The following is a 17785-nucleotide window of genomic DNA, read 5'->3' on the forward strand; positions in this document are numbered from 1 at the left end:
ACACTTTATTTGAAGTGGACACAGTTGGAATCACGACTTGTACTTGTTGTTTCTTTCTATTTTGAGTTAAAACAATTCTGAAAGATATACTAATAACAATTATAGCATTTTTACATTAGCATAACTGCAATATATAAAAAAACAATTTTGACACTCAACGTAATGGCGACAACAAAACAACCAATCACAACACAGATCAGATTGACCACGCCCACTCAACACCAACGAAGGAGCGAACCCGGAACTGCATTACAAGCCGTCTACCTGTAGATGGCGGCGTCATAATAGCAAACACAACAACAGGTAGTTGGGCTTCAACACCTTTCCCGAAAGTCCTGCGAACAAAACGACCATTTTTTTTTCCAGCACAGGTTAGAGACGACTTTAGTGTAAGGGCGTTTTGAAGTTTTTTTAACGCGTTGTTTATTATTTCCTTCCCAATGAAAAGGTGAGAGAAGAGAAAAATCGTCGCCGTGTTCCGGGCAGGTTCCCGGGGCCCGAGTGACGTCAGGAGAAATGGCGGACCTGGATGGCAGCGACGCATCTCCTCCGGCGTCCCAAGGTGAGTCCCGAGAGCTTTAAACTCGACAAACTCCCCGATAAAGCATCGACGGTCGTCTTCAAAATTAATATAAACGAATTGATGGTAGAATTCGGGCTGTTTTATTGCGTTTAAACGCAATAAACAAAAGTAATTTGAAGATCCAAAGTACCGGAATAGTCCACCACTGTGTGGCCGGTCACGAGAGAAGGATTAACAAGACGAAGAAGAAGAAGAAGGGAAAAACAATGTTGCTTTATGCTGATAAAAATCAACTCTTGTCGGTTTAAACGATAAAAACATGCTCGCTTTGCGTTTTGTGACCGCAGTTGTTGATATTTTAAGCTTCCCCGGTGGTGCTGGCGCACACCTGCCGCTGACAGTTCCACTGCACTCGGCTTGAAATGACAGGTGGAGTCGCAGTTACTTTGCATTTGTTCAACTCGTGAAAACTGCTTTTAAACTTGTCACTCGATATTTGGTGTCTGTTTTAAATTGCATGAATGATCTTTTCATGCTAAAATATGCAAACATTTAGGCATGGGTGTGATTATATATACAGTATTTTTAAATCCACAGGCGGCTGTCAAGTTTGAGTATTTTTACTGACGTTGAGACATTTGGATATTCTAGTATGTTCTAAAGCACAGGTGTCAAAGTCAAGGCCCGCCGGCCAAATCCGGCCCGACACATCATTTTTTTCGGCCCGCGAAACTTGTTAAATTCCATGATGATTGCTAAAATCTGAGCCAAAATGTCATATTTTTGGATGTCAACCACAATAAAAGTCATTATTCTTGACTTCAGATTTGAAAACGAGTTAGTCATTAATTTGCTGTGTGCTCTATATGGAATATTTGAAGGGATTTAAACATTCTAATGGCTTCCCCAAATTCATAACGGCCCTCGAGAGAAAACCATAACTACAATGTGGCCCGCGGCAAAAAATGACTTTGACACCCCTGTTCTAAAGTGTTGTTTTCTTCCGATTTGAATTCAAAAAAGTAAATTGGCTATATGCTTCGTTACATTGGCTATTTAAAATGACCACCGCTTGTCCTCTACTTATGATGTATTTGTTGGTAAATCAGAATGCCAAGTAACCCTTAGAAATATGTAGTACAGTATTTGTACTCGAGTCTGTCTTGTTTGAAGCCCTCTTGTACTGTAATCCTAACGAGCCAAGATCCACTCAAAACAAGTGATGTGTCGTTCGCGAACGAGCCGGTTCTTAGAGCCGTGAACGAAGAGAGCCGGTTCGTAACAAGGAGCCGGAAATGGGAGCCGACTTTTTTTTGTCCTTTATTCCCCGCCCCCAGTCTTTGGTTAAAGCCACGGGTGATTGGTCAATATCCGTGGTAAAGGAGGGAGGGGAGAATTATAGACACGTGCAGCAGTGAGGAGAAGGGGGGGGGGGGGAATTAAGGTAAACAGGTGTGGAAAGGTAGGCCGGCGCTCCATATGTATCCCGAAAAGTAGTGCGTATTCCGAGGTTTAATTTTCAGAAATTTAACGTTCTTAAAAGGAAAAATTGGAAAGGCAAGGTATTCGTAAACAGAGGCCCCGCTGTAACTCGGATAGAAAGCTAGCTAGCTAATAGATAGCTAACAGATAGCTAACTATGTCTTCACTCAACCTGGAAGTAACTCAGAAGGATAGCTAGCTAATAGACAGCTAACAGATAGCTAAGTAACTCGGATAGAAAGCTGGCTAGCTAATGGGTAGCTAACAGATAGCTAACGAGGTCTTCACTCAACCCGGATAGAAAGATATACTTCCAAAACTAAAAAGTTGCTTCATAAATAAGCCAAGGTACTGTTGAGCCTGATGGCATAGCATGACGACTACTACTTATTTTAAATTGTTATTTTTGTGGATGTAATGCACTGCAATTTTTCTCATAATGATACGAAAAGTTTTGATAATAATAATAATAATAATAATAATAATAATAATAATAAGTGACTTTCAAAACTCTCAAGGTCTCTTTACAGTCACTGGATAAGTATTTCTGTGGGTGAGCAGCGGCCGCCACACGCGCCAACATTTTCTCAACCCGGAAGTAACTCAAATAGATATAAAGCTAGCTAGCTAATAGATAGCTAACAGATAGTTAGCTAGATAGCTAGCCAGCCAGCCAGACCACTAATAGATAGCTAATAGAGAGCTAGCTACATATCCAGCCAGCTAGACCGCTAATAGATAGCTAGGCAGCCAGCTAGATCGCTAATAGATAGCCAATAGCAAATAATAATAATAATAATAATAATAATAATAATAATAATAATAATTTAATTTCTAAGCGCCTTTCAAAACTCTCAAGGTCACTTTACAGTCACAGGATAAGTTTTTCCGTGGGTGAGCAGCGGCAGCCACACGTGCCAGCATTCACTCAACCTGGAAGTAACTCAAATAAATAGAAAGCTAGCTAGCTAATAGATAGCCAATAGCCAGCGAGCTAGACAGCTATATAGCCAGATAGTTAGCTAGATATCTAGCCAGCCAGCCAGACCACCAACAGATAGCTAGCTAGATAGCCAGCCAGACCGCTAATAGTCAGCTAATAGATTTTGAGAGGACTTTTTGGCAGTTTCCTAAGCTACATTTGATGCATGTTTGGGACGCCGCGAGTGATGGCGGCGGACATGACAGGTGGGAATAGAGGCATCACACGAGTCGTGAAAAATGTACCAAGAAACACGTTTCTTTAGCTTGCGGATTATCTTGTTCCTTCTAAGCGCGGCAGAGCTCATCTTTGGCGAGACTGGTCGCTCGCTCGCTCGCTCCCTCTCTTCTTGCCCCAACGAACGACGACACACTCTGTACTTTGCTCCTTTGCACGTCCTCTCCATGCGTTTATCCGGGACGGCGTTTCTCGCGCTTGCCGCTGCCTGGGCCAAAGTGCAGCGATTTGTAGCGTTAGCCACTCTGCGCCCGCCGTTTGGCTTTCGGCGGCGGCCTGACATGGCTTGAAGGCCGAGATGCCTCGGCGTAAAGGGAGGAGAGCGGGAAGAAGCAAAGGATCCGAACGGAGGCTGAGGAAAGGCGTCCCTGCACTCTTCACCATCGCCGAAGAAGACGACGGACACAGACGAAGACATGGTACCAAGGCCAAAGGTATGACTGGAAATGGAGATATCAACATGGCGGAGGGAACGCACCGATATCTGGGTCAAGGCTAGTCCGGAGAGTCCTACCGGTGGGAAGGAGGACCAGTCCGAGTAGTTTATGATGTCGCTCTTTTTTAGTGTACTTTTTTTGTCGATTCTGTATCTGCGTTCTTGCGCTCATATGACGAGTCGGCGTCATGCCACAATTTTGGACCAGACAGAATAAATCAATGTCACTTTTCTTCCAAAAAATGCAAGTCCACTTTGGTTCTGCAGCGCAAGTGTCTCTTCTCGCTTTTGCGTCAGCCGAAGCTTCCGGTGTTTACCTTAGCGTTAGCTTGATGCTAATCCCCTCAGACTACAGAGGAACGGCGGGACCAACACAGTGCTCTTGCCTCGCTATGGCGGCCATAATCGCTCGCTCTTACCGTTTAATCTGACTCTCGGTGAATGATGAGATATGAAGGGGGTGAGGGGGGACAACAGATTAAACTCCCCCAATGCGTCTCACTCTCTGTCATTGGTGGAAAAGCCACCGCGTTGGACAAAAAGGCTTTGGCGAGTCGCCGCAACCCGTCGATTCGCGAGGACTGTGACGGCAATCCCAGCTGACATCCCTCCATCTTTTATTTTGGCACTTGGTTGCCGCCACCCACCTGTCCACCACGTCTTGGATCTCTTGACCTTGGTCATGCTCTGGATTCTGGCCTCACCGCTATCTTGGCCCGTTGAGGATGCTTGCGAGACGCAAGGGTGTTGGCGTTGAACCCCCCCCACCCTCGTTTTGACTCGCAACCAGCTCCATTGGGTCTATTCAAACTTCATGTCTCTCTGGAATCGGGATGCAGAATCCAGGTAACGGAGTATGCATTTTGGGGTCGTTGAGGTCATTGGCGAAGATCATTGACACCGGCAATGGTCACAACCAACCGTTGCAAGATGGAGCGGCGCCTGAGACATTGCTTTCAGATGTCGTTGTATTCTTTTATTTTGAAAGAACCTTCTCTTAACTCTTAAAGGGCAACCGACATCACTTTTTTGTTTCCTAACTGACATCAGAAAAACGTTTTATACCTTCTAAAATACCCAAAACACGCACTATGATATTTTTAGTCAAATGCAAAACACCAATAAAAATGACTTCAAGTGTCCAAAATCTGCAAAAAAAAAAGAACCCGAAAGTGGTCAGTTTCAGAAGGTCCCGCCCCCTTGTTCGTGGTGTCTCCCCAAGACATCTTGCCTTGCTGGAGAATCAAAACAATGGCTTTACATTCTGAGAATATGCTTTCTTGTTACTCATCCAGTTATGAATATGATTCAAATAGTTCTGAAGAGGAAAGCATACATGTTTGCAATCGATTAAATAATTTATTCCGTGCCATTTTGAGGTATCTGGGGGGGGGGGGGCATGTAGCACCAAAATGAGGCAGAAAATGGCGACAAAGCTCCGTGTAAGGAATTAATCAGCCCGTTTCCACAGGCTGATTAATTGTCGCCCTCTGCTGCCTCTTTTTGGTGCTACACGAAGTTTTCAGACCAAACAAAGTACAGCAAAATGCATTGACGTGATGGAAGGACTGCTACAATGTGTCCTTTTTCTCGGTCAGGGGCGTTCCTTCAGTGATGTAACGTGAGGACTCGTCACCAACTCAAAAACAAGACTTCCGGAATATTCAGCGCGAGTCTTAAAACGTAAAATATCGCTGGAATCTTTGTCAAATACACTCAGACGAAGTCATTTGAAGCCATTTTACAAATTATGGACACAACTTGTCCGGAGACGTCGGTTGTCAGAACCTTCTCAGATGTCACGTCTTCTTTGTGTTGCGCAGATGTTGTTGCAATTTGTCGACATTCAACACTTTTGGGGATGGACTCATTCATTTGTGTCCGGCGAGGTGTCCCTTCACATTGTCCTCCCGACCCACCGAGAGAGAATCTTTTGTTTGAAGAAAACGATATTTGGGGTGTAAAGAATAAGATGACGAGATATGGTTGTAAGTCGGCCCAACCCAACCTTTCCTGTTTGAGCAAAAGCCAAGGCCAAACCGGTTCCAACGTTGAACGAAAACACACCCGAGGCAATGTCGACGTGTTAATACTCACCTCGCTCCGAGTTCCGCGGATGCCGCCTTTTTGCATCTTTGTTCATCACGTCCTGAGGGGCGGGCGGGACAAATTATATTGGATTGGATGTACCTTTATAATAATAACAATCCATTTCTAAGCGCCTTTCAAAACTCTCAAGGTCACTTTACGGTCACAGGATCAGTTTTACTGTGGGTGAGCAGCGGCAGCCACACGCGCCAGCGTTCACTCAACCCGGAACTAACTCAAATAGATAGAAAGCTAGCTGGCTAGCCAATAGATAACTCATTGATAGCTAACTAGATAGTTGAATAACTCAAATAGGTAGAGAGCTAGCTAGCTAATAGATAACTCATAGATAGCTAATAGATAACTCATAGATAGTTGAATAACTCAAATGGGTAGAAAGTTAGATAGCTAGATAATAGATAACTAATAGATAGCCAGCTAGATAGCTAATATATAACTCATATAGTTGAAGAACTCAAATCGGTCGAAAGAAAAATTGGTAGAAAGTGAGCTAGCGAGCTAATAATAATAACCTTTATTCATCTCGCGGTGGAGACATTTACATTTCACCGCAGCAAAGTTATGAAAGGAAGAGGAAAGGAACGAAAGAAGTAGAAAAACAAAATACAGGAGCTGCTGGAAAGGCAGCCACTCTCGCGGCGCCATCTTGAAGTAAAAAAAAACTAAATAACAAATAACATGACAACACAAAGACACAGAGAGTCATTCATTCTTCAGCACTTGCTGTACCCTCTTTATGACATGAAGCAGTTGTAGATGCAAGAGGAGAGGCTCAAAGCGTCCTTGTCAGCAGTGGATCAGGGAAATAATGGTAGAATATGCACAATTGACAATGTTGCTTGTTTTTTTTTTAATGTTTTTATTCTGCACCAGAGTGACAGCTACCTTCTCGGGCGCCATCTTGTTTCGAATAGCAAATTAGCCTTCACGCATCCTTACCCCCGATGTTTATTGACCGTCGCCCAATCTTTTGCAGCATCCTTTTATAAAGCGGACGACGGCAGAGTGTCTTCACCCGGCCGGGCTAGCTCGTCGCTATCCGGACAGCTTTACTCTCCGACCTCCATGACCACCAGCAGCAGCAGCCCCAATAACAACAACAACGGAGCAGCACCCAGAATAGGCAAGACGCTACGTGCCATACATGCGATACTCGCGATATTTAAACGAGGCAAACCCCAACCCTTCTTTTGGGTCTTCAGGAAAAGCGTGGAGGCTAATTTAGCCACCATAGAGCTAATTCGTCCAGTGTCAATCTATGCAACGTAATTGAAATGAAATATTTCTCCGCGCTTTCTTGTTTGTTCCCGCAGACTCTTTCCTCTTCAACAAAACCGACGAGAGGTTGAGGTTGGCCCGAGAACGTCGAGAAGAACGTGAAAAGCAGAATGGTGTGTATAGTTCTTTTGGTGTTCATGTACCATAGTTATTACAGTGATAACTCAGCTCACAAACTTAATTGCTTCCCAGAAAGTGTGTGTAAGGCGAAAAGTGTGTCTTCCAAACATTTATTTCCCATAAGAAACTATTATAATGAGAACAATCCGTTCCCAGCTCCCCATAAAACATAATTTTCCACTAGATAAGCCTTAAAACCACACAAAATATACCTTATTTCATGTATAATAAATGTGCTATTGTATTATAATGAAAGAAATAAACTGTACTCTATAATCAAGTCGTTTTATTGGCCTTTGTGATGGATAAGCTAAGCGCTAAAGCTTCGTCACATGATCAGCAGCTGACCCATCACACGGCCCTTTTGGCGCCCTCGTCTGATTTTACTTATTTTGTTGCGCCACATGCCAGCTACCAAGGAGGCGCAATGGCAGGCGCGAGAGGAGCGTGCCAGGCAGCACTACGAGAAGCACCTGGAGGAGAGAAAGAAGAAGCTGGAGGAGCAGCGCATGAAGGAGGAGCAGAGACGCTTGGCTGTGGAGGAGAAGCGACGGCAGAAGCTGGAGGACGACAAGGTGATCCATCATGAGCACGGATTCATTGCAGTCATTGCTGCCATTTTATTTCCATCAATAGCACTTTTTATTGACTGCATGGCGCCATTTCGACATACGGTGATACCTCAGATTACGAATTTAATTAATTCCCAGAAAGTGTGTGTAAGGCAAAAAGTTCGTATTCCAAACATTTATTTCCCATAAGAAACCATTAAAATGAGAATAATCCGTTCTCAGGTCCCCATAAAACATAAATTTCTACTAAATAAGCCTTAAAACGACCTTATTTTACGTATAATAAATATGCTATTGTATTGTAATGAAAGAAATAAACTGTACTGTATTATAAAGTCGTTTTATTTACATTTGTGATGGTAGTTGTCAATGGTTGACGAACTTCCAGGTAGCCTCTTGATGATATCCGAGTGAAGTTGCTGTGCTTTCTCGGCGATCATCATCATCATCATAATAATAATAATACATTTCATTTGTAAGCACCTTCTAAAAACTCTCAAGGTCACTTTACAGTCACAGGATCAGTTTTTCTGCGGGTGAGCAGCGGCAGCCACACGCGCCAGCATTCACTCAACCCGGAAGTAATTCAAATAGATAGAAAGTAGAGCCAGCTCACAGATAGCTAATAGATAGCCAGCTAGACGGTTAGCTCACTAGCTAGATAGCCATATAGGTAATAGATAGCCAGCTACATAGCTAGCTAGCTACCCTCACTCTCACTTTCCACTGCTAGCGGCTTTTCATTAATCCAAATCAACAGAATGTTTTCTTTTGTGTCCTCTTTGTCTGACCACTAGCCTGTGGTGGGGTCTTTTTCGGTCCCAAAAAAGTAAGCTGAGGTGTCACTGTATTTTCATCATTATAGAATTCGGCTTGAATTGTCGTCAATACGCCCGACAGATGAGCAGTCACGACACTGCGTTGATGCGAACTAAATCTCCGTTGCGCTTCTCACCGAAGGTTCGTCACGAGGCGGTGATGCGGCGGACGATGGAACGGGGTCCGGCCACCCGACCCAAGGCCAACCGCTGGTCCTGGGGGGGTCCGTTGCATCCCAGGAGCCCCGTCACGCCGACCGGTACGCCACCTGCGACATCGGTGACCGCGATGTTGCCTCGCAAAGTTGAATTTGAGGTCTTACTCCAAAGTCGGACATTTTCCGACATGTTTCCTGCCGTTTTGGGGCTGTTTTAGCTTGAATGCAAAATTTCTTCCTGTCTTCCCTCCCCCACCTGTCTGTCTCTCTCTCTCTCTGTCTTTCTTTCCTTGTTCTGTGCAACGCATTACCCTCCGCTCTCCTGGTCCAGGTTTTGTCGAGTCCGCTCAGCTCTATCCGCTCGACCTTGCCGGACTGGAGCACGTGGCGGGTGCTTTCGGTGTCCGCCGTATGAGATCCCAATGTGAATATTTTAGCGTCACGCTAGCTAGTGGGGGGCGCGGGGGGGTCTGGATTTTCATCATTGGCGTGCTCAAGTGGGGTACGCGCATATCGATTTTGAAACACATTTCATTTATAAGAGCCTTTCAAAACACTCATGGTCACTTTACAGCCACAGACTAAGTTTTTCTGTGGGTGAGCAGCGGCAGCCAAATGCTCCAGCGTTCGTTCACTCAATCCGGAAGTAACTCAAATACATAGAAAGCAAGCTAATCGCTAATAGATAGACGGCCGGGTGGCTAATAGATAGACGGCTGGATGGCTAGCGAGACAGCTGGATAACACCATGACTCAAAGGCATCATGCAACCTTTTTTGTATTGTATTTGACTTGTATTGTATTTTTTAATTTTATGCTGTAGCGAAAAGATTTGCAAAGCCCATATTTCTTTTCCTGAAATTGCTGAACGACTCATTCCTTTCATCTGAAGGAAGTGAAAATGATTGTCAACGTGCGTGTACCTCGTTTTAGCAGCCAGGCATTAGTGCGCATGTAGGCGCATTTTTAATGGTGCAATTGGTGCTTGTGATTTTGTATATTCTATTTTTTTTGTACCTTTTCCAAACATTCCTTGCTTGGTTATTAGTATAGTTCCCCAAGGCAAAAAAAAACATCTGTCACCTTCTTTTTGTCCTTGAAGAATATCTTTTGGCTGCGTGCAGATGCTGACAGAAGATCGGCGTCCACGGTGAATCTATCCAAACAGCACGACGCCGTCATGACGAAGCGCCTGTCCTCGTCCTCCGCCACACTCCTTCACTCGCCCGACAGAGGTAAGTCCAAAGGCAAAAAATGTAATTTTCAGTGACATTAACTCTGTGACGGATGATGATGTACGGTGATACCTCAGCTTACGAACGCTTTAGCTCACCAACTTTTCGCTTTATGGCATACGAACTAGTTTTCGGTGGACGAACCAAACCAAACCTTTGTGTTGATGGCGAAATTGGAAGGAAAACTACATAAATAACGTGATGGTAAATCGTTATGTGTTTCACCAAGACTACTATTTGATACTAGTTCCCAGCAGACAAATCAACCCATTTCCAACAGAGCTTGTGCGCCATCTTGTGCATTTTCTGGGACGCTACATTGGAGTCCAGACTGCTCGAATTGAGACGGAAGGACTTCTTTAATCGATGGCAAACATTGATGCTTTCCCCTTCAGAACTATTTGAATCATATTCATAACTGGATGAGTAACAACAAAGCCTCTTTTTCCGAATCTGAAGCCATTGTTTTGATTCTGGAGCAAGGCAGTTTGTGAAGGAGTGTCCTGATGTGATGTCACGAACGAGGGGGCGGGACTTTTGCAATATCCCCATTTCCGAGCTCATTTTGTGGCAGTTTTGGGACACTTGAAGTCATTTTTATTGGTGTTTTTGCATTTGACTAACAATATCAGCCTGCGTGTTTTGACTATTTTAGATGCGATAAAACGTTTTTCTGATGTCAGTTAGGAACCAAAAAAAATGGTGTCGGTTGTCCTTTAAGCAACATTTTTAGAGTACATTTTGGAATCAGAATCATAAAGCTTTAAATTGTCCCACAATGGGAACATTTGCAATTGTCGAAAACGGAATGTATGTACAGTATGCATCAAAGCGGCCTCCCACCGTCACATGACCCCTTTCTCTAATCCTCTGTAAGATAATCTTTTTGTTTTTGTGGAAACACTCCACGCCATTTGTTTTATGCGGACGGATGGACGGCATTTTGTTTTTTTGCATCGATAAAATGTGTCACCAATTTCTGCAGTTTCCAGCTCAGTTTCTTCATGTTTGCCGGCGCGCTTAATTCCGCAGCCTTCATGCCTCTTTGAGAAAGCTCAATTCAAAATACAAAGACGTTTCAGTCCATTTCAATGGAGAAAATTGATTTGACATACGAGTAAAAGCCAGTTCTGGGATTGGTCCCGAAAAAAAAAATGAAACGGCAAAGTCACCGGTGTCCAAGTCAAGGCCCGGGGGCCAAATCTGGCCCACCACATAACTTTATTCGGCCCGCCAAAGCAAATTAAACTTGTGCAATTGCTCTTGACTTTTATCCTGGCCCTCTGCTGGCGCACGCGGGTATTGCAGGCGCATGACAATCAGGAACCTCATTTGATCGGCTTTTCCCGCCTGTAAAACAGCATTTGTTTGTGATCAATAACTTCCGAATTTTGCGAACGCAGGTCCTCGGCGTCTTCCGCTAACACCGTGGGAGAGCAACGTGGTGAACCGGCTCCAGCAGCCCACGCACTCCTACCTGGCACGAAGTCGAAGCGCCATGAGTCTCTCTGGAGAGCACGCGGGTAAGCCCCAGAGCCACGCCCCCTTTCCGTCACCAACCAATGGGAGCGCTGCGATTCGCATTGTCTTCGACATGGCTCGCTGATATGTTTGCTCTCTTGACCCGCACGCCTTTTTGTGCTAATCGGATTAGGCGCCATTTAAAGCGTTAACACTGTCTGAAACTCACAAAGCGCACGCACGCTTAACTTGTAAATCGTTCCCGACTGTTCAATATCCTTTTTTTCCATTAAAAGAATGAATTTTTAAATGGAAAATTATATTATAAACTATCATATAGAACGCTGATGCGTATGTGAAACTGTCGCGGCTTGGAATTATCTATTAGCTAGCTGACTACCTATTAGCTGACTAACTGTTCGCTAACTAGCTGTTGCTTATCTATTAGCTAAGGCACTTATAAGTGAAATATATTACTTTTTTTATATTATTATTATAATATTATAGCTAGCTATCTTTTAGTTATCTATTAGCTAGCTATCTTTCTATCAGAGTTACTCAGCTATCTATTAGCTATCTATGAGCTAGCTAGCTTTCTAAGCTACTTCCGGGTTGAGTGAAGACCCTGTTAGCTATCTGTTAGCTATCAATTAGCTAGCTAGCTTTCTATCCCGAGTTACTTCGCTATTTATTAGCTGTCTATTAGCTATCTAGATTTCTTAGCTACTTCCGGGTTGAGTGAAGACCCTGTTAGCTATCTGTTAGCTATCAATTAGCTAGGTAGCTTTCTATCCAAGTTATTTCGCTATCTATTAGCTGTCTATTAGCTAGCGAGCTTTCTAAGCTACTTCCGGGTTGAGTGAAGACCTAGTTAGCTATCTGTTAGCTATCAATTAACTAGCTAGCTTACTATCCCAAGTTACTTCGCGATCTATTGGCTGTCTATTAGCTAGCTAGCTTTCTAAGCTACTTCCGGATTGAGTAAAGACCTAGTTAGCTATCAATTAGCTAGGTAGCTTTCTATCCAAGTTATTTCGCTATTAGCTGTCTATTAGCTAGCTAACTTTCAAAGCTACTTCCGGGTTGCGTGAAGACCTAGTTAGCTATCTGTTAGCTATCTATTAGCTAGCTAGCTAGCTTTCTATGCTTGTCCAGAGGTGTCAGTTGTCCTTTAACTTGACTGCATTTTGAACTCCACGCATAACTTAACTGCTTTCCTTTTCTTCAAACTTTTCTTTCTCCTACGTGACTCATTCACACTCCTTTTGGCTGCTTCCTTCCAATACTTCCATTCATTCGCTCCCGTTTGTCAATTTCACCGTGTAACCCCCACCCGGTCCGTCACCGTAGCCATGCCTGTTTGTCCTCGCTCAGTATCGTGCCACCCCACGAGCTCCACGTCCTTCAAGACCCTGCAGTCCCGCCCGCTCTCTCACAGCCGCAGCCACGACCGCAGCCTCTCCAGGGCGACGTCCTCATCCGCGACCGCTCGCAGGAGAACCGCGGGGACGCCGACGGTGGGTAGGACGCCATGAGATAGCATTAGCACGCCGCAACCGTTTCTGATTTAAAAAAAAAAAAGTGCAATTGCTTTTGATATGTCTATTTAGACGCCGCAGAAGCACAGCGACTCTGTCAGGAAGTCCTGGAGTAACTTGTCGCTCCCTCTGGGTCCTTCGCTTACCTTGCCACTTAAATTACGATCGTCATCGCCCGTCAAAAGGAACACAAAAGTTGCCGCGCCGTCTCCTGGAAGGTAAAACGAAAAGACAATTTGGAATTAATCAATTCATGGAACAATTACAGTGATACATTAGCTTACGAACTTAATTGGTTCCCAGACAGAGTGTGTGAGACGAAAAGTGTGTATCGCAAAAATTAATTTCACATAGGAAATCATTAAAATGAGAATAATCCGTTCCCAGGTCCCTGTAAAACATCATTTTCTACTAAATAAGCCTTAAAACTACACAAAATATACCTTATTTTATGTATAATAAATGTGTTATTGTACTGTAATTAAAGAAATAAACTGTACTGTATAACAAAGTTGTTTTATTGACCTTTATGATGGTCGTTGATGTAGTTGCCTCTTGATGATATCTGAGTGAAGTTGCCATGCTTTCTCGGCGATAATACCCTCAGTCACACTGTTCCCTGCTAGCTGCTTTTCGTTAATCCAAATCAACAGAAGCTTTTCAACCTCTTCTATTGCCTGAGACCGTTGCTTAGACAACACAGAAACACGTAGCAACGGTCGACTTAGCATACTGGTAGTGGGACGCTAAGTCACACAAACGCACACCTCGTTGGTGTTTTTTGATGATCTCCTTCTTCTGCTCGACCACCATTTTCTTTTGTGTCCTCTGCGGCTTAACACTAGCCTGTAGTGAAGTCTTTTTTGGTCCCATAATAGCAAAAGTCCTCCACTCGATAACAAACCACGTCTGCACTCAAAGAAAGGTGGTGACGAAAAACTCGTCCGTCAGCCACCCTGGCGCTCCGTGTGGTTTGGTTCGTTTGCCGAAAATTAGTTCCTATGCCAAAATTCTCGAGAATTTAATGTTCGTAAAGCGAAAAGTTCGTAAACTAAAGCGTTCGTAAGATGAGGTATCACTGTATTAGAATTCCGTTAGTCGGAAAGTTTACCTCACACCGACTATTTCCCACTTTTACCCCAAAAATGTTTATTTCCTTCAAACAGGCCCTCTCAGAGGCTCTCGGGTCGCCCTCCGACCCCCAAGATGGCGGAGCACCCCGGAAACCTTCGTCCAATCAAAGACTCGCCCGAAATTCCGCAGCCGTCGGCGCCCGACAAGATCCGAGAAGCGGAGGACGAGCGGGTCCTCAGTCCTCCCTCGCCAGCGGAACATAGCAAGACGCCGCAAACCACAACGACGGCACCCGGCGGTGAGTTCTTGGTGACAACAGAAGATTGATTTGACACTGGTTGATTTTTGACGCCGCGGTTGATTTTTAGATGTGACTTTGAAGCCTTCTGCCGGGACCACCGATCCGGAGGAGGCTAGCCGCATCCTCGCGGAGAACCGGCGGCTGGTCCGCGAGCAGAGAGAACGGGAGGAGGAGGAGCAAAGGCAGCAGGAGGAGCAGGCTAGGTAATTTAGCGACCAACATTTAGCTAAAATTTAGCTCATTGTTCGCTTTCCTGTTATGCTCAATAGCACGGCTATCCAAATCAGGCCCGCCACATCATTTTATTCGGCCCACTTGTGAAATTCCAAGCTCATCTACTGAGCTAGCTAGCAACCGAGCTAACTAGCGACGAAGCTATCTATTCAGCTAGCTGGCTAATCCCTGACATCACAGGTGTCCAAGTCAAGGCCCGGGGGCCAAATCTGGTCCTCTCCATCATTTTATTCGGTCCACGAAAGCTAATCAAACTTGTGAAATTCCACGATGCTAGCTAAAGTCCCAACCAAAAATTCAACGTAAACCACAATACCAGTCATTATTTTTAACTTCAAAATTAAAAACTAATTGATTCATTCATTTGTTGTGTATTTCTCTTCAGGTTAGCCAAGGAGGAGATGGCCCGTCGCAAAGCCGAGGAGCGAGCAAAGCGAGAGGAGGAGGCCCAACGGCAAGCAGAAGAGACGAGGCTGAAGGAAGAGGAGGAAACAAAGATGGCGGAGGAGCGACTTCAGCAAGAGAAAGAGGAAGCGCAGAGAGCCCAGAAACAGGTCAGAAACATACGAGGAGTCGCAATGAAGAAAACGTTTTGCTCGGGATGGACAAAAACCGTCTTCTTCGTCATTAGCGCGAGGAGGAAGAAACGCGGCAAAAGGAGGAAACGGAGCGACTCAAGCGGGAGAGGGAGAAGCACTTCCAGAAAGAGGAAGCTGAGCGGCTGGAAAGGAAGAAGGTGAAGCGTCCACATTGAAAAAATTCTCAAACGCGATCCTCACCTTCAAAATGGCTTTTTTTTTTTCCGCAAGCGACTGGAGGAGATCATGAAGAGGACCAGGCGGTCCGACACCTCGGACAAGGCAAGCTAACGACAACATGGGCCATGGCGAACCTCTGCTAAAAGTCTCAAAACTGTCGCTCAAACTAGCTTAAAGGACAAGTTGTGTCCATAATTTGTAAAGCTAATAGATGGCTAACAGATAGCTAGCTAGGTCTTCACTCAACCCGGAAGTAACTCAGAAAGAAAGCTAGCTAGCTAATATATAGTTAAGTAACTCGGATAGAAAGCTAGCTAGCTAACAGATAGCTAACTAGGTCTTCACTCAACCCGGAAGTATCTTAAAAAGCTAGCTATATAATAGATAGCTAAGTAACTCGGATAGAAAGATAGCTAGCTAATAGATAGATGTTTGGGCTATTTTAGATGCTATAAAACAAAAAATGGTATCGGTTGTCCTTGAATGAAGTGACAAATTTGAGGACCATCTGCTGACCCTTTTGTGACCTTTTCCCATCCCTTAGAAAGAACCCCCCAGCAAGAACAATGACGGCCCAGGTACCTTTATTATCCATTTATATTAAAATCCGCCATGAAAACCAACATTAGCTTGTTTGCGCTCCGCCAGTGGTCGCCGCCTCTCCAGGACCATCCGATGGAATTCCCGCCCCGCATAGCAACGGTTGCCAGGGCGATGCCGGCATTTCCATGCACATCCCTACGATGCCGAGGTACGCTTAGATGGATCTTTGCGCAACCTCCTTTGCTGCACCGTTGCTGGCTACCTAGCTTGCTATCTATTAGCTGTCCTACTAGCTAGCTATTTGTAATCTCTTAGCTAGCTAACTAACTTGATCTATTTGAGTTATTCCCGGTTGAACGGGGTCACCGTTGCTGGCTATCTATTAGCTGTGCTACTAGCTTGCTAGGTAGCTATTTGTTGTCTTTTAGCTATCTAGCTAACGTGATCTATTTGAGTTATTCCCGGTTGCACAGGGTCACCGTTTCTGGCTGCCTAGCTAGCTATCTATTAGCTGTCTTGCTAACTAGCACATAGCTCGCTATGAGTTAGCTAGCTAACTTGATCTATTTGAGTTATTCCCGGTTGAGTGAATGTGGCTGTCGCTGCTCACCCACAAAAAAAAACTGATCCTGTGACTGTAAAGTGACCTTGAGAGTTTTGAAAGGCGCTGATAAATGAAATGTATTATTATTAGTATTATTATTATTATTATTATTATAAAAACAACAAAACAAGCACTTGTTGACAGCTGCCTACTTGGGCGCCATCTTGGATGTCCACCAATGCATGCGTGTCTGCTTATTTCCTTTTATTTTCCAGGGAAAACGGAGCCTTCCAGGAGGCCCTGGAACCACCCTTGCTTTCCAGGTTGCAGGAAGACGAGCAGCTACAGAAGGTCGACGATGCAGACAGAGTAGATGTCATGGTTTTCGGTGAAAACTGCTTCCCGAACCCCTTCGCCGCTGGAGTGGACGATCGAACGGCCCAACACGGAGCAGGTTATTCCATTTCCTGCTTTTTGTAATTTTTTAATTCGTCATCTCATTTTCTTCCTTTCCAATGTTTAGACGTTGCCTGATTGGGGGCAGGATGACACGCCCACAGAGAACCAGGAAATGAAGGACCCTTACATGCAGAAGATGGCCGCAAGACACAACAACAAAATGGCTCCTTAATGGCATCGTAGCAGTCGTCTCGGGATGCCTTCACAGAGACAAGAACATCCATGTTTTCCTGTCACGGTAACCCCAACGACTGCACCTTTCCAAATGGTAGGGTGGGCTGCTCTTATTGATCAATAACAGCAAACTGAGATGAGTTGTAAAGTCTTTAAGTGTAAAATTTTAGGGTGTTTTTTTGTTTCTGTTCCGCTTATTTGACAGGTAGCGGAGTTGAAAGCACAACGCTAAAAGCGGCGGAAGAGATTTTGGGATATGTACCATATTTAAGATGCTCTCATATTTAAAAAACATAGATTATTGGGGGGGGGGGGTGAGGCACTGGCTGGGTTACTACTACTTAACTACTGCAACGGATTATTTTTAAGTTTAATTGCTGTACATATGAAAAGAATTCAACTTCCTCTTCCATTTTGCAGTAAATCTCATTCCTTTTTAATCCGGAAGGAATATTTAGCAATATGTGCTGATCATTATGTTCGGATGCCTTACTATGTATTAAAAAAAAAAGGTGAAAATAGTCTGAAAAATAACCTTTTGCACTTGGACTAGCGTCTCTGCTAACTGCTAACGACGACGCTCGTGATGATTGGAAGCTAACAAACAGAAACTTGTGCAGACTAAATAATAGCAAAATAAGACATTGTTGTATACATAACAGTCACTATATTTTCCTAAGAATGACCCGGTTAAAAGAAAAGAGCTGTATTATTATTTGGAAATAAATTTCCGTGATATGCTAACGGAT

At 44.3% G+C, this 17785-nt stretch overlaps 1 protein-coding gene across 4 annotated transcripts; it reads left to right on the forward strand.

Moving 5' to 3' along the window:
• Nucleotides 1-264: 264 nt before the first annotated feature.
• map7b (microtubule-associated protein 7b) lies at nucleotides 265-17784 on the forward strand. 4 transcript variants are annotated; one of them, XM_089021966.1, is made up of 19 exons: nucleotides 265-371; nucleotides 449-562; nucleotides 6746-6892; nucleotides 7083-7160; nucleotides 7579-7742; nucleotides 8700-8817; nucleotides 9840-9950; nucleotides 11354-11473; nucleotides 12762-12928; nucleotides 13022-13167; nucleotides 14116-14321; nucleotides 14392-14527; nucleotides 14944-15112; nucleotides 15190-15294; nucleotides 15368-15418; nucleotides 15861-15894; nucleotides 15965-16067; nucleotides 16679-16857; nucleotides 16927-17784. In XM_089021966.1, exons 2-19 carry the CDS (start codon nucleotides 517-519, stop codon nucleotides 16935-16937), a joined length of 2091 nt encoding a protein of 696 aa, XP_088878092.1. In that variant the 5' UTR covers nucleotides 265-371; nucleotides 449-516; the 3' UTR covers nucleotides 16938-17784. The 4 variants fall into 4 exon arrangements, 3 of the variants coding, with proteins under 3 accessions (XP_088878092.1, XP_088878090.1, XP_088878091.1); XR_016118456.1 differs by lacking the exons at nucleotides 265-371; nucleotides 449-562 and adding an exon at nucleotides 3366-3658 and having other exon boundaries at nucleotides 16927-17130; nucleotides 17242-17784; XM_089021964.1 differs by lacking the exons at nucleotides 265-371; nucleotides 449-562 and adding an exon at nucleotides 3366-3658.
• The last annotated feature ends 1 nt before the right edge of the window (nucleotide 17785 follows it).

Source organism: Hippocampus bargibanti, linkage group LG19, assembly GCF_051943395.1.
Source record: "Hippocampus bargibanti isolate YZ-2025 linkage group LG19, ASM5194339v1, whole genome shotgun sequence".
In the NCBI taxonomy this organism is placed as follows: Eukaryota; Metazoa; Chordata; class Actinopteri; order Syngnathiformes; family Syngnathidae; genus Hippocampus; species Hippocampus bargibanti.

Coding starts and splice junctions, on each gene's coding strand:
- map7b (XM_089021964.1), top strand. CDS start 3,523: ATGCCTCGGCGTAAAGGGAGGAGAGCGGGAAGAAGCAAAGGATCCGAA. Junction 7,743..8,699: donor AGAAGCTGGAGGACGACAAG/GTGATCCATCAT, acceptor TTCTCACCGAAG/GTTCGTCACGAGGCGGTGAT. Junction 9,951..11,353: donor CCTTCACTCGCCCGACAGAG/GTAAGTCCAAAG, acceptor TTGCGAACGCAG/GTCCTCGGCGTCTTCCGCTA.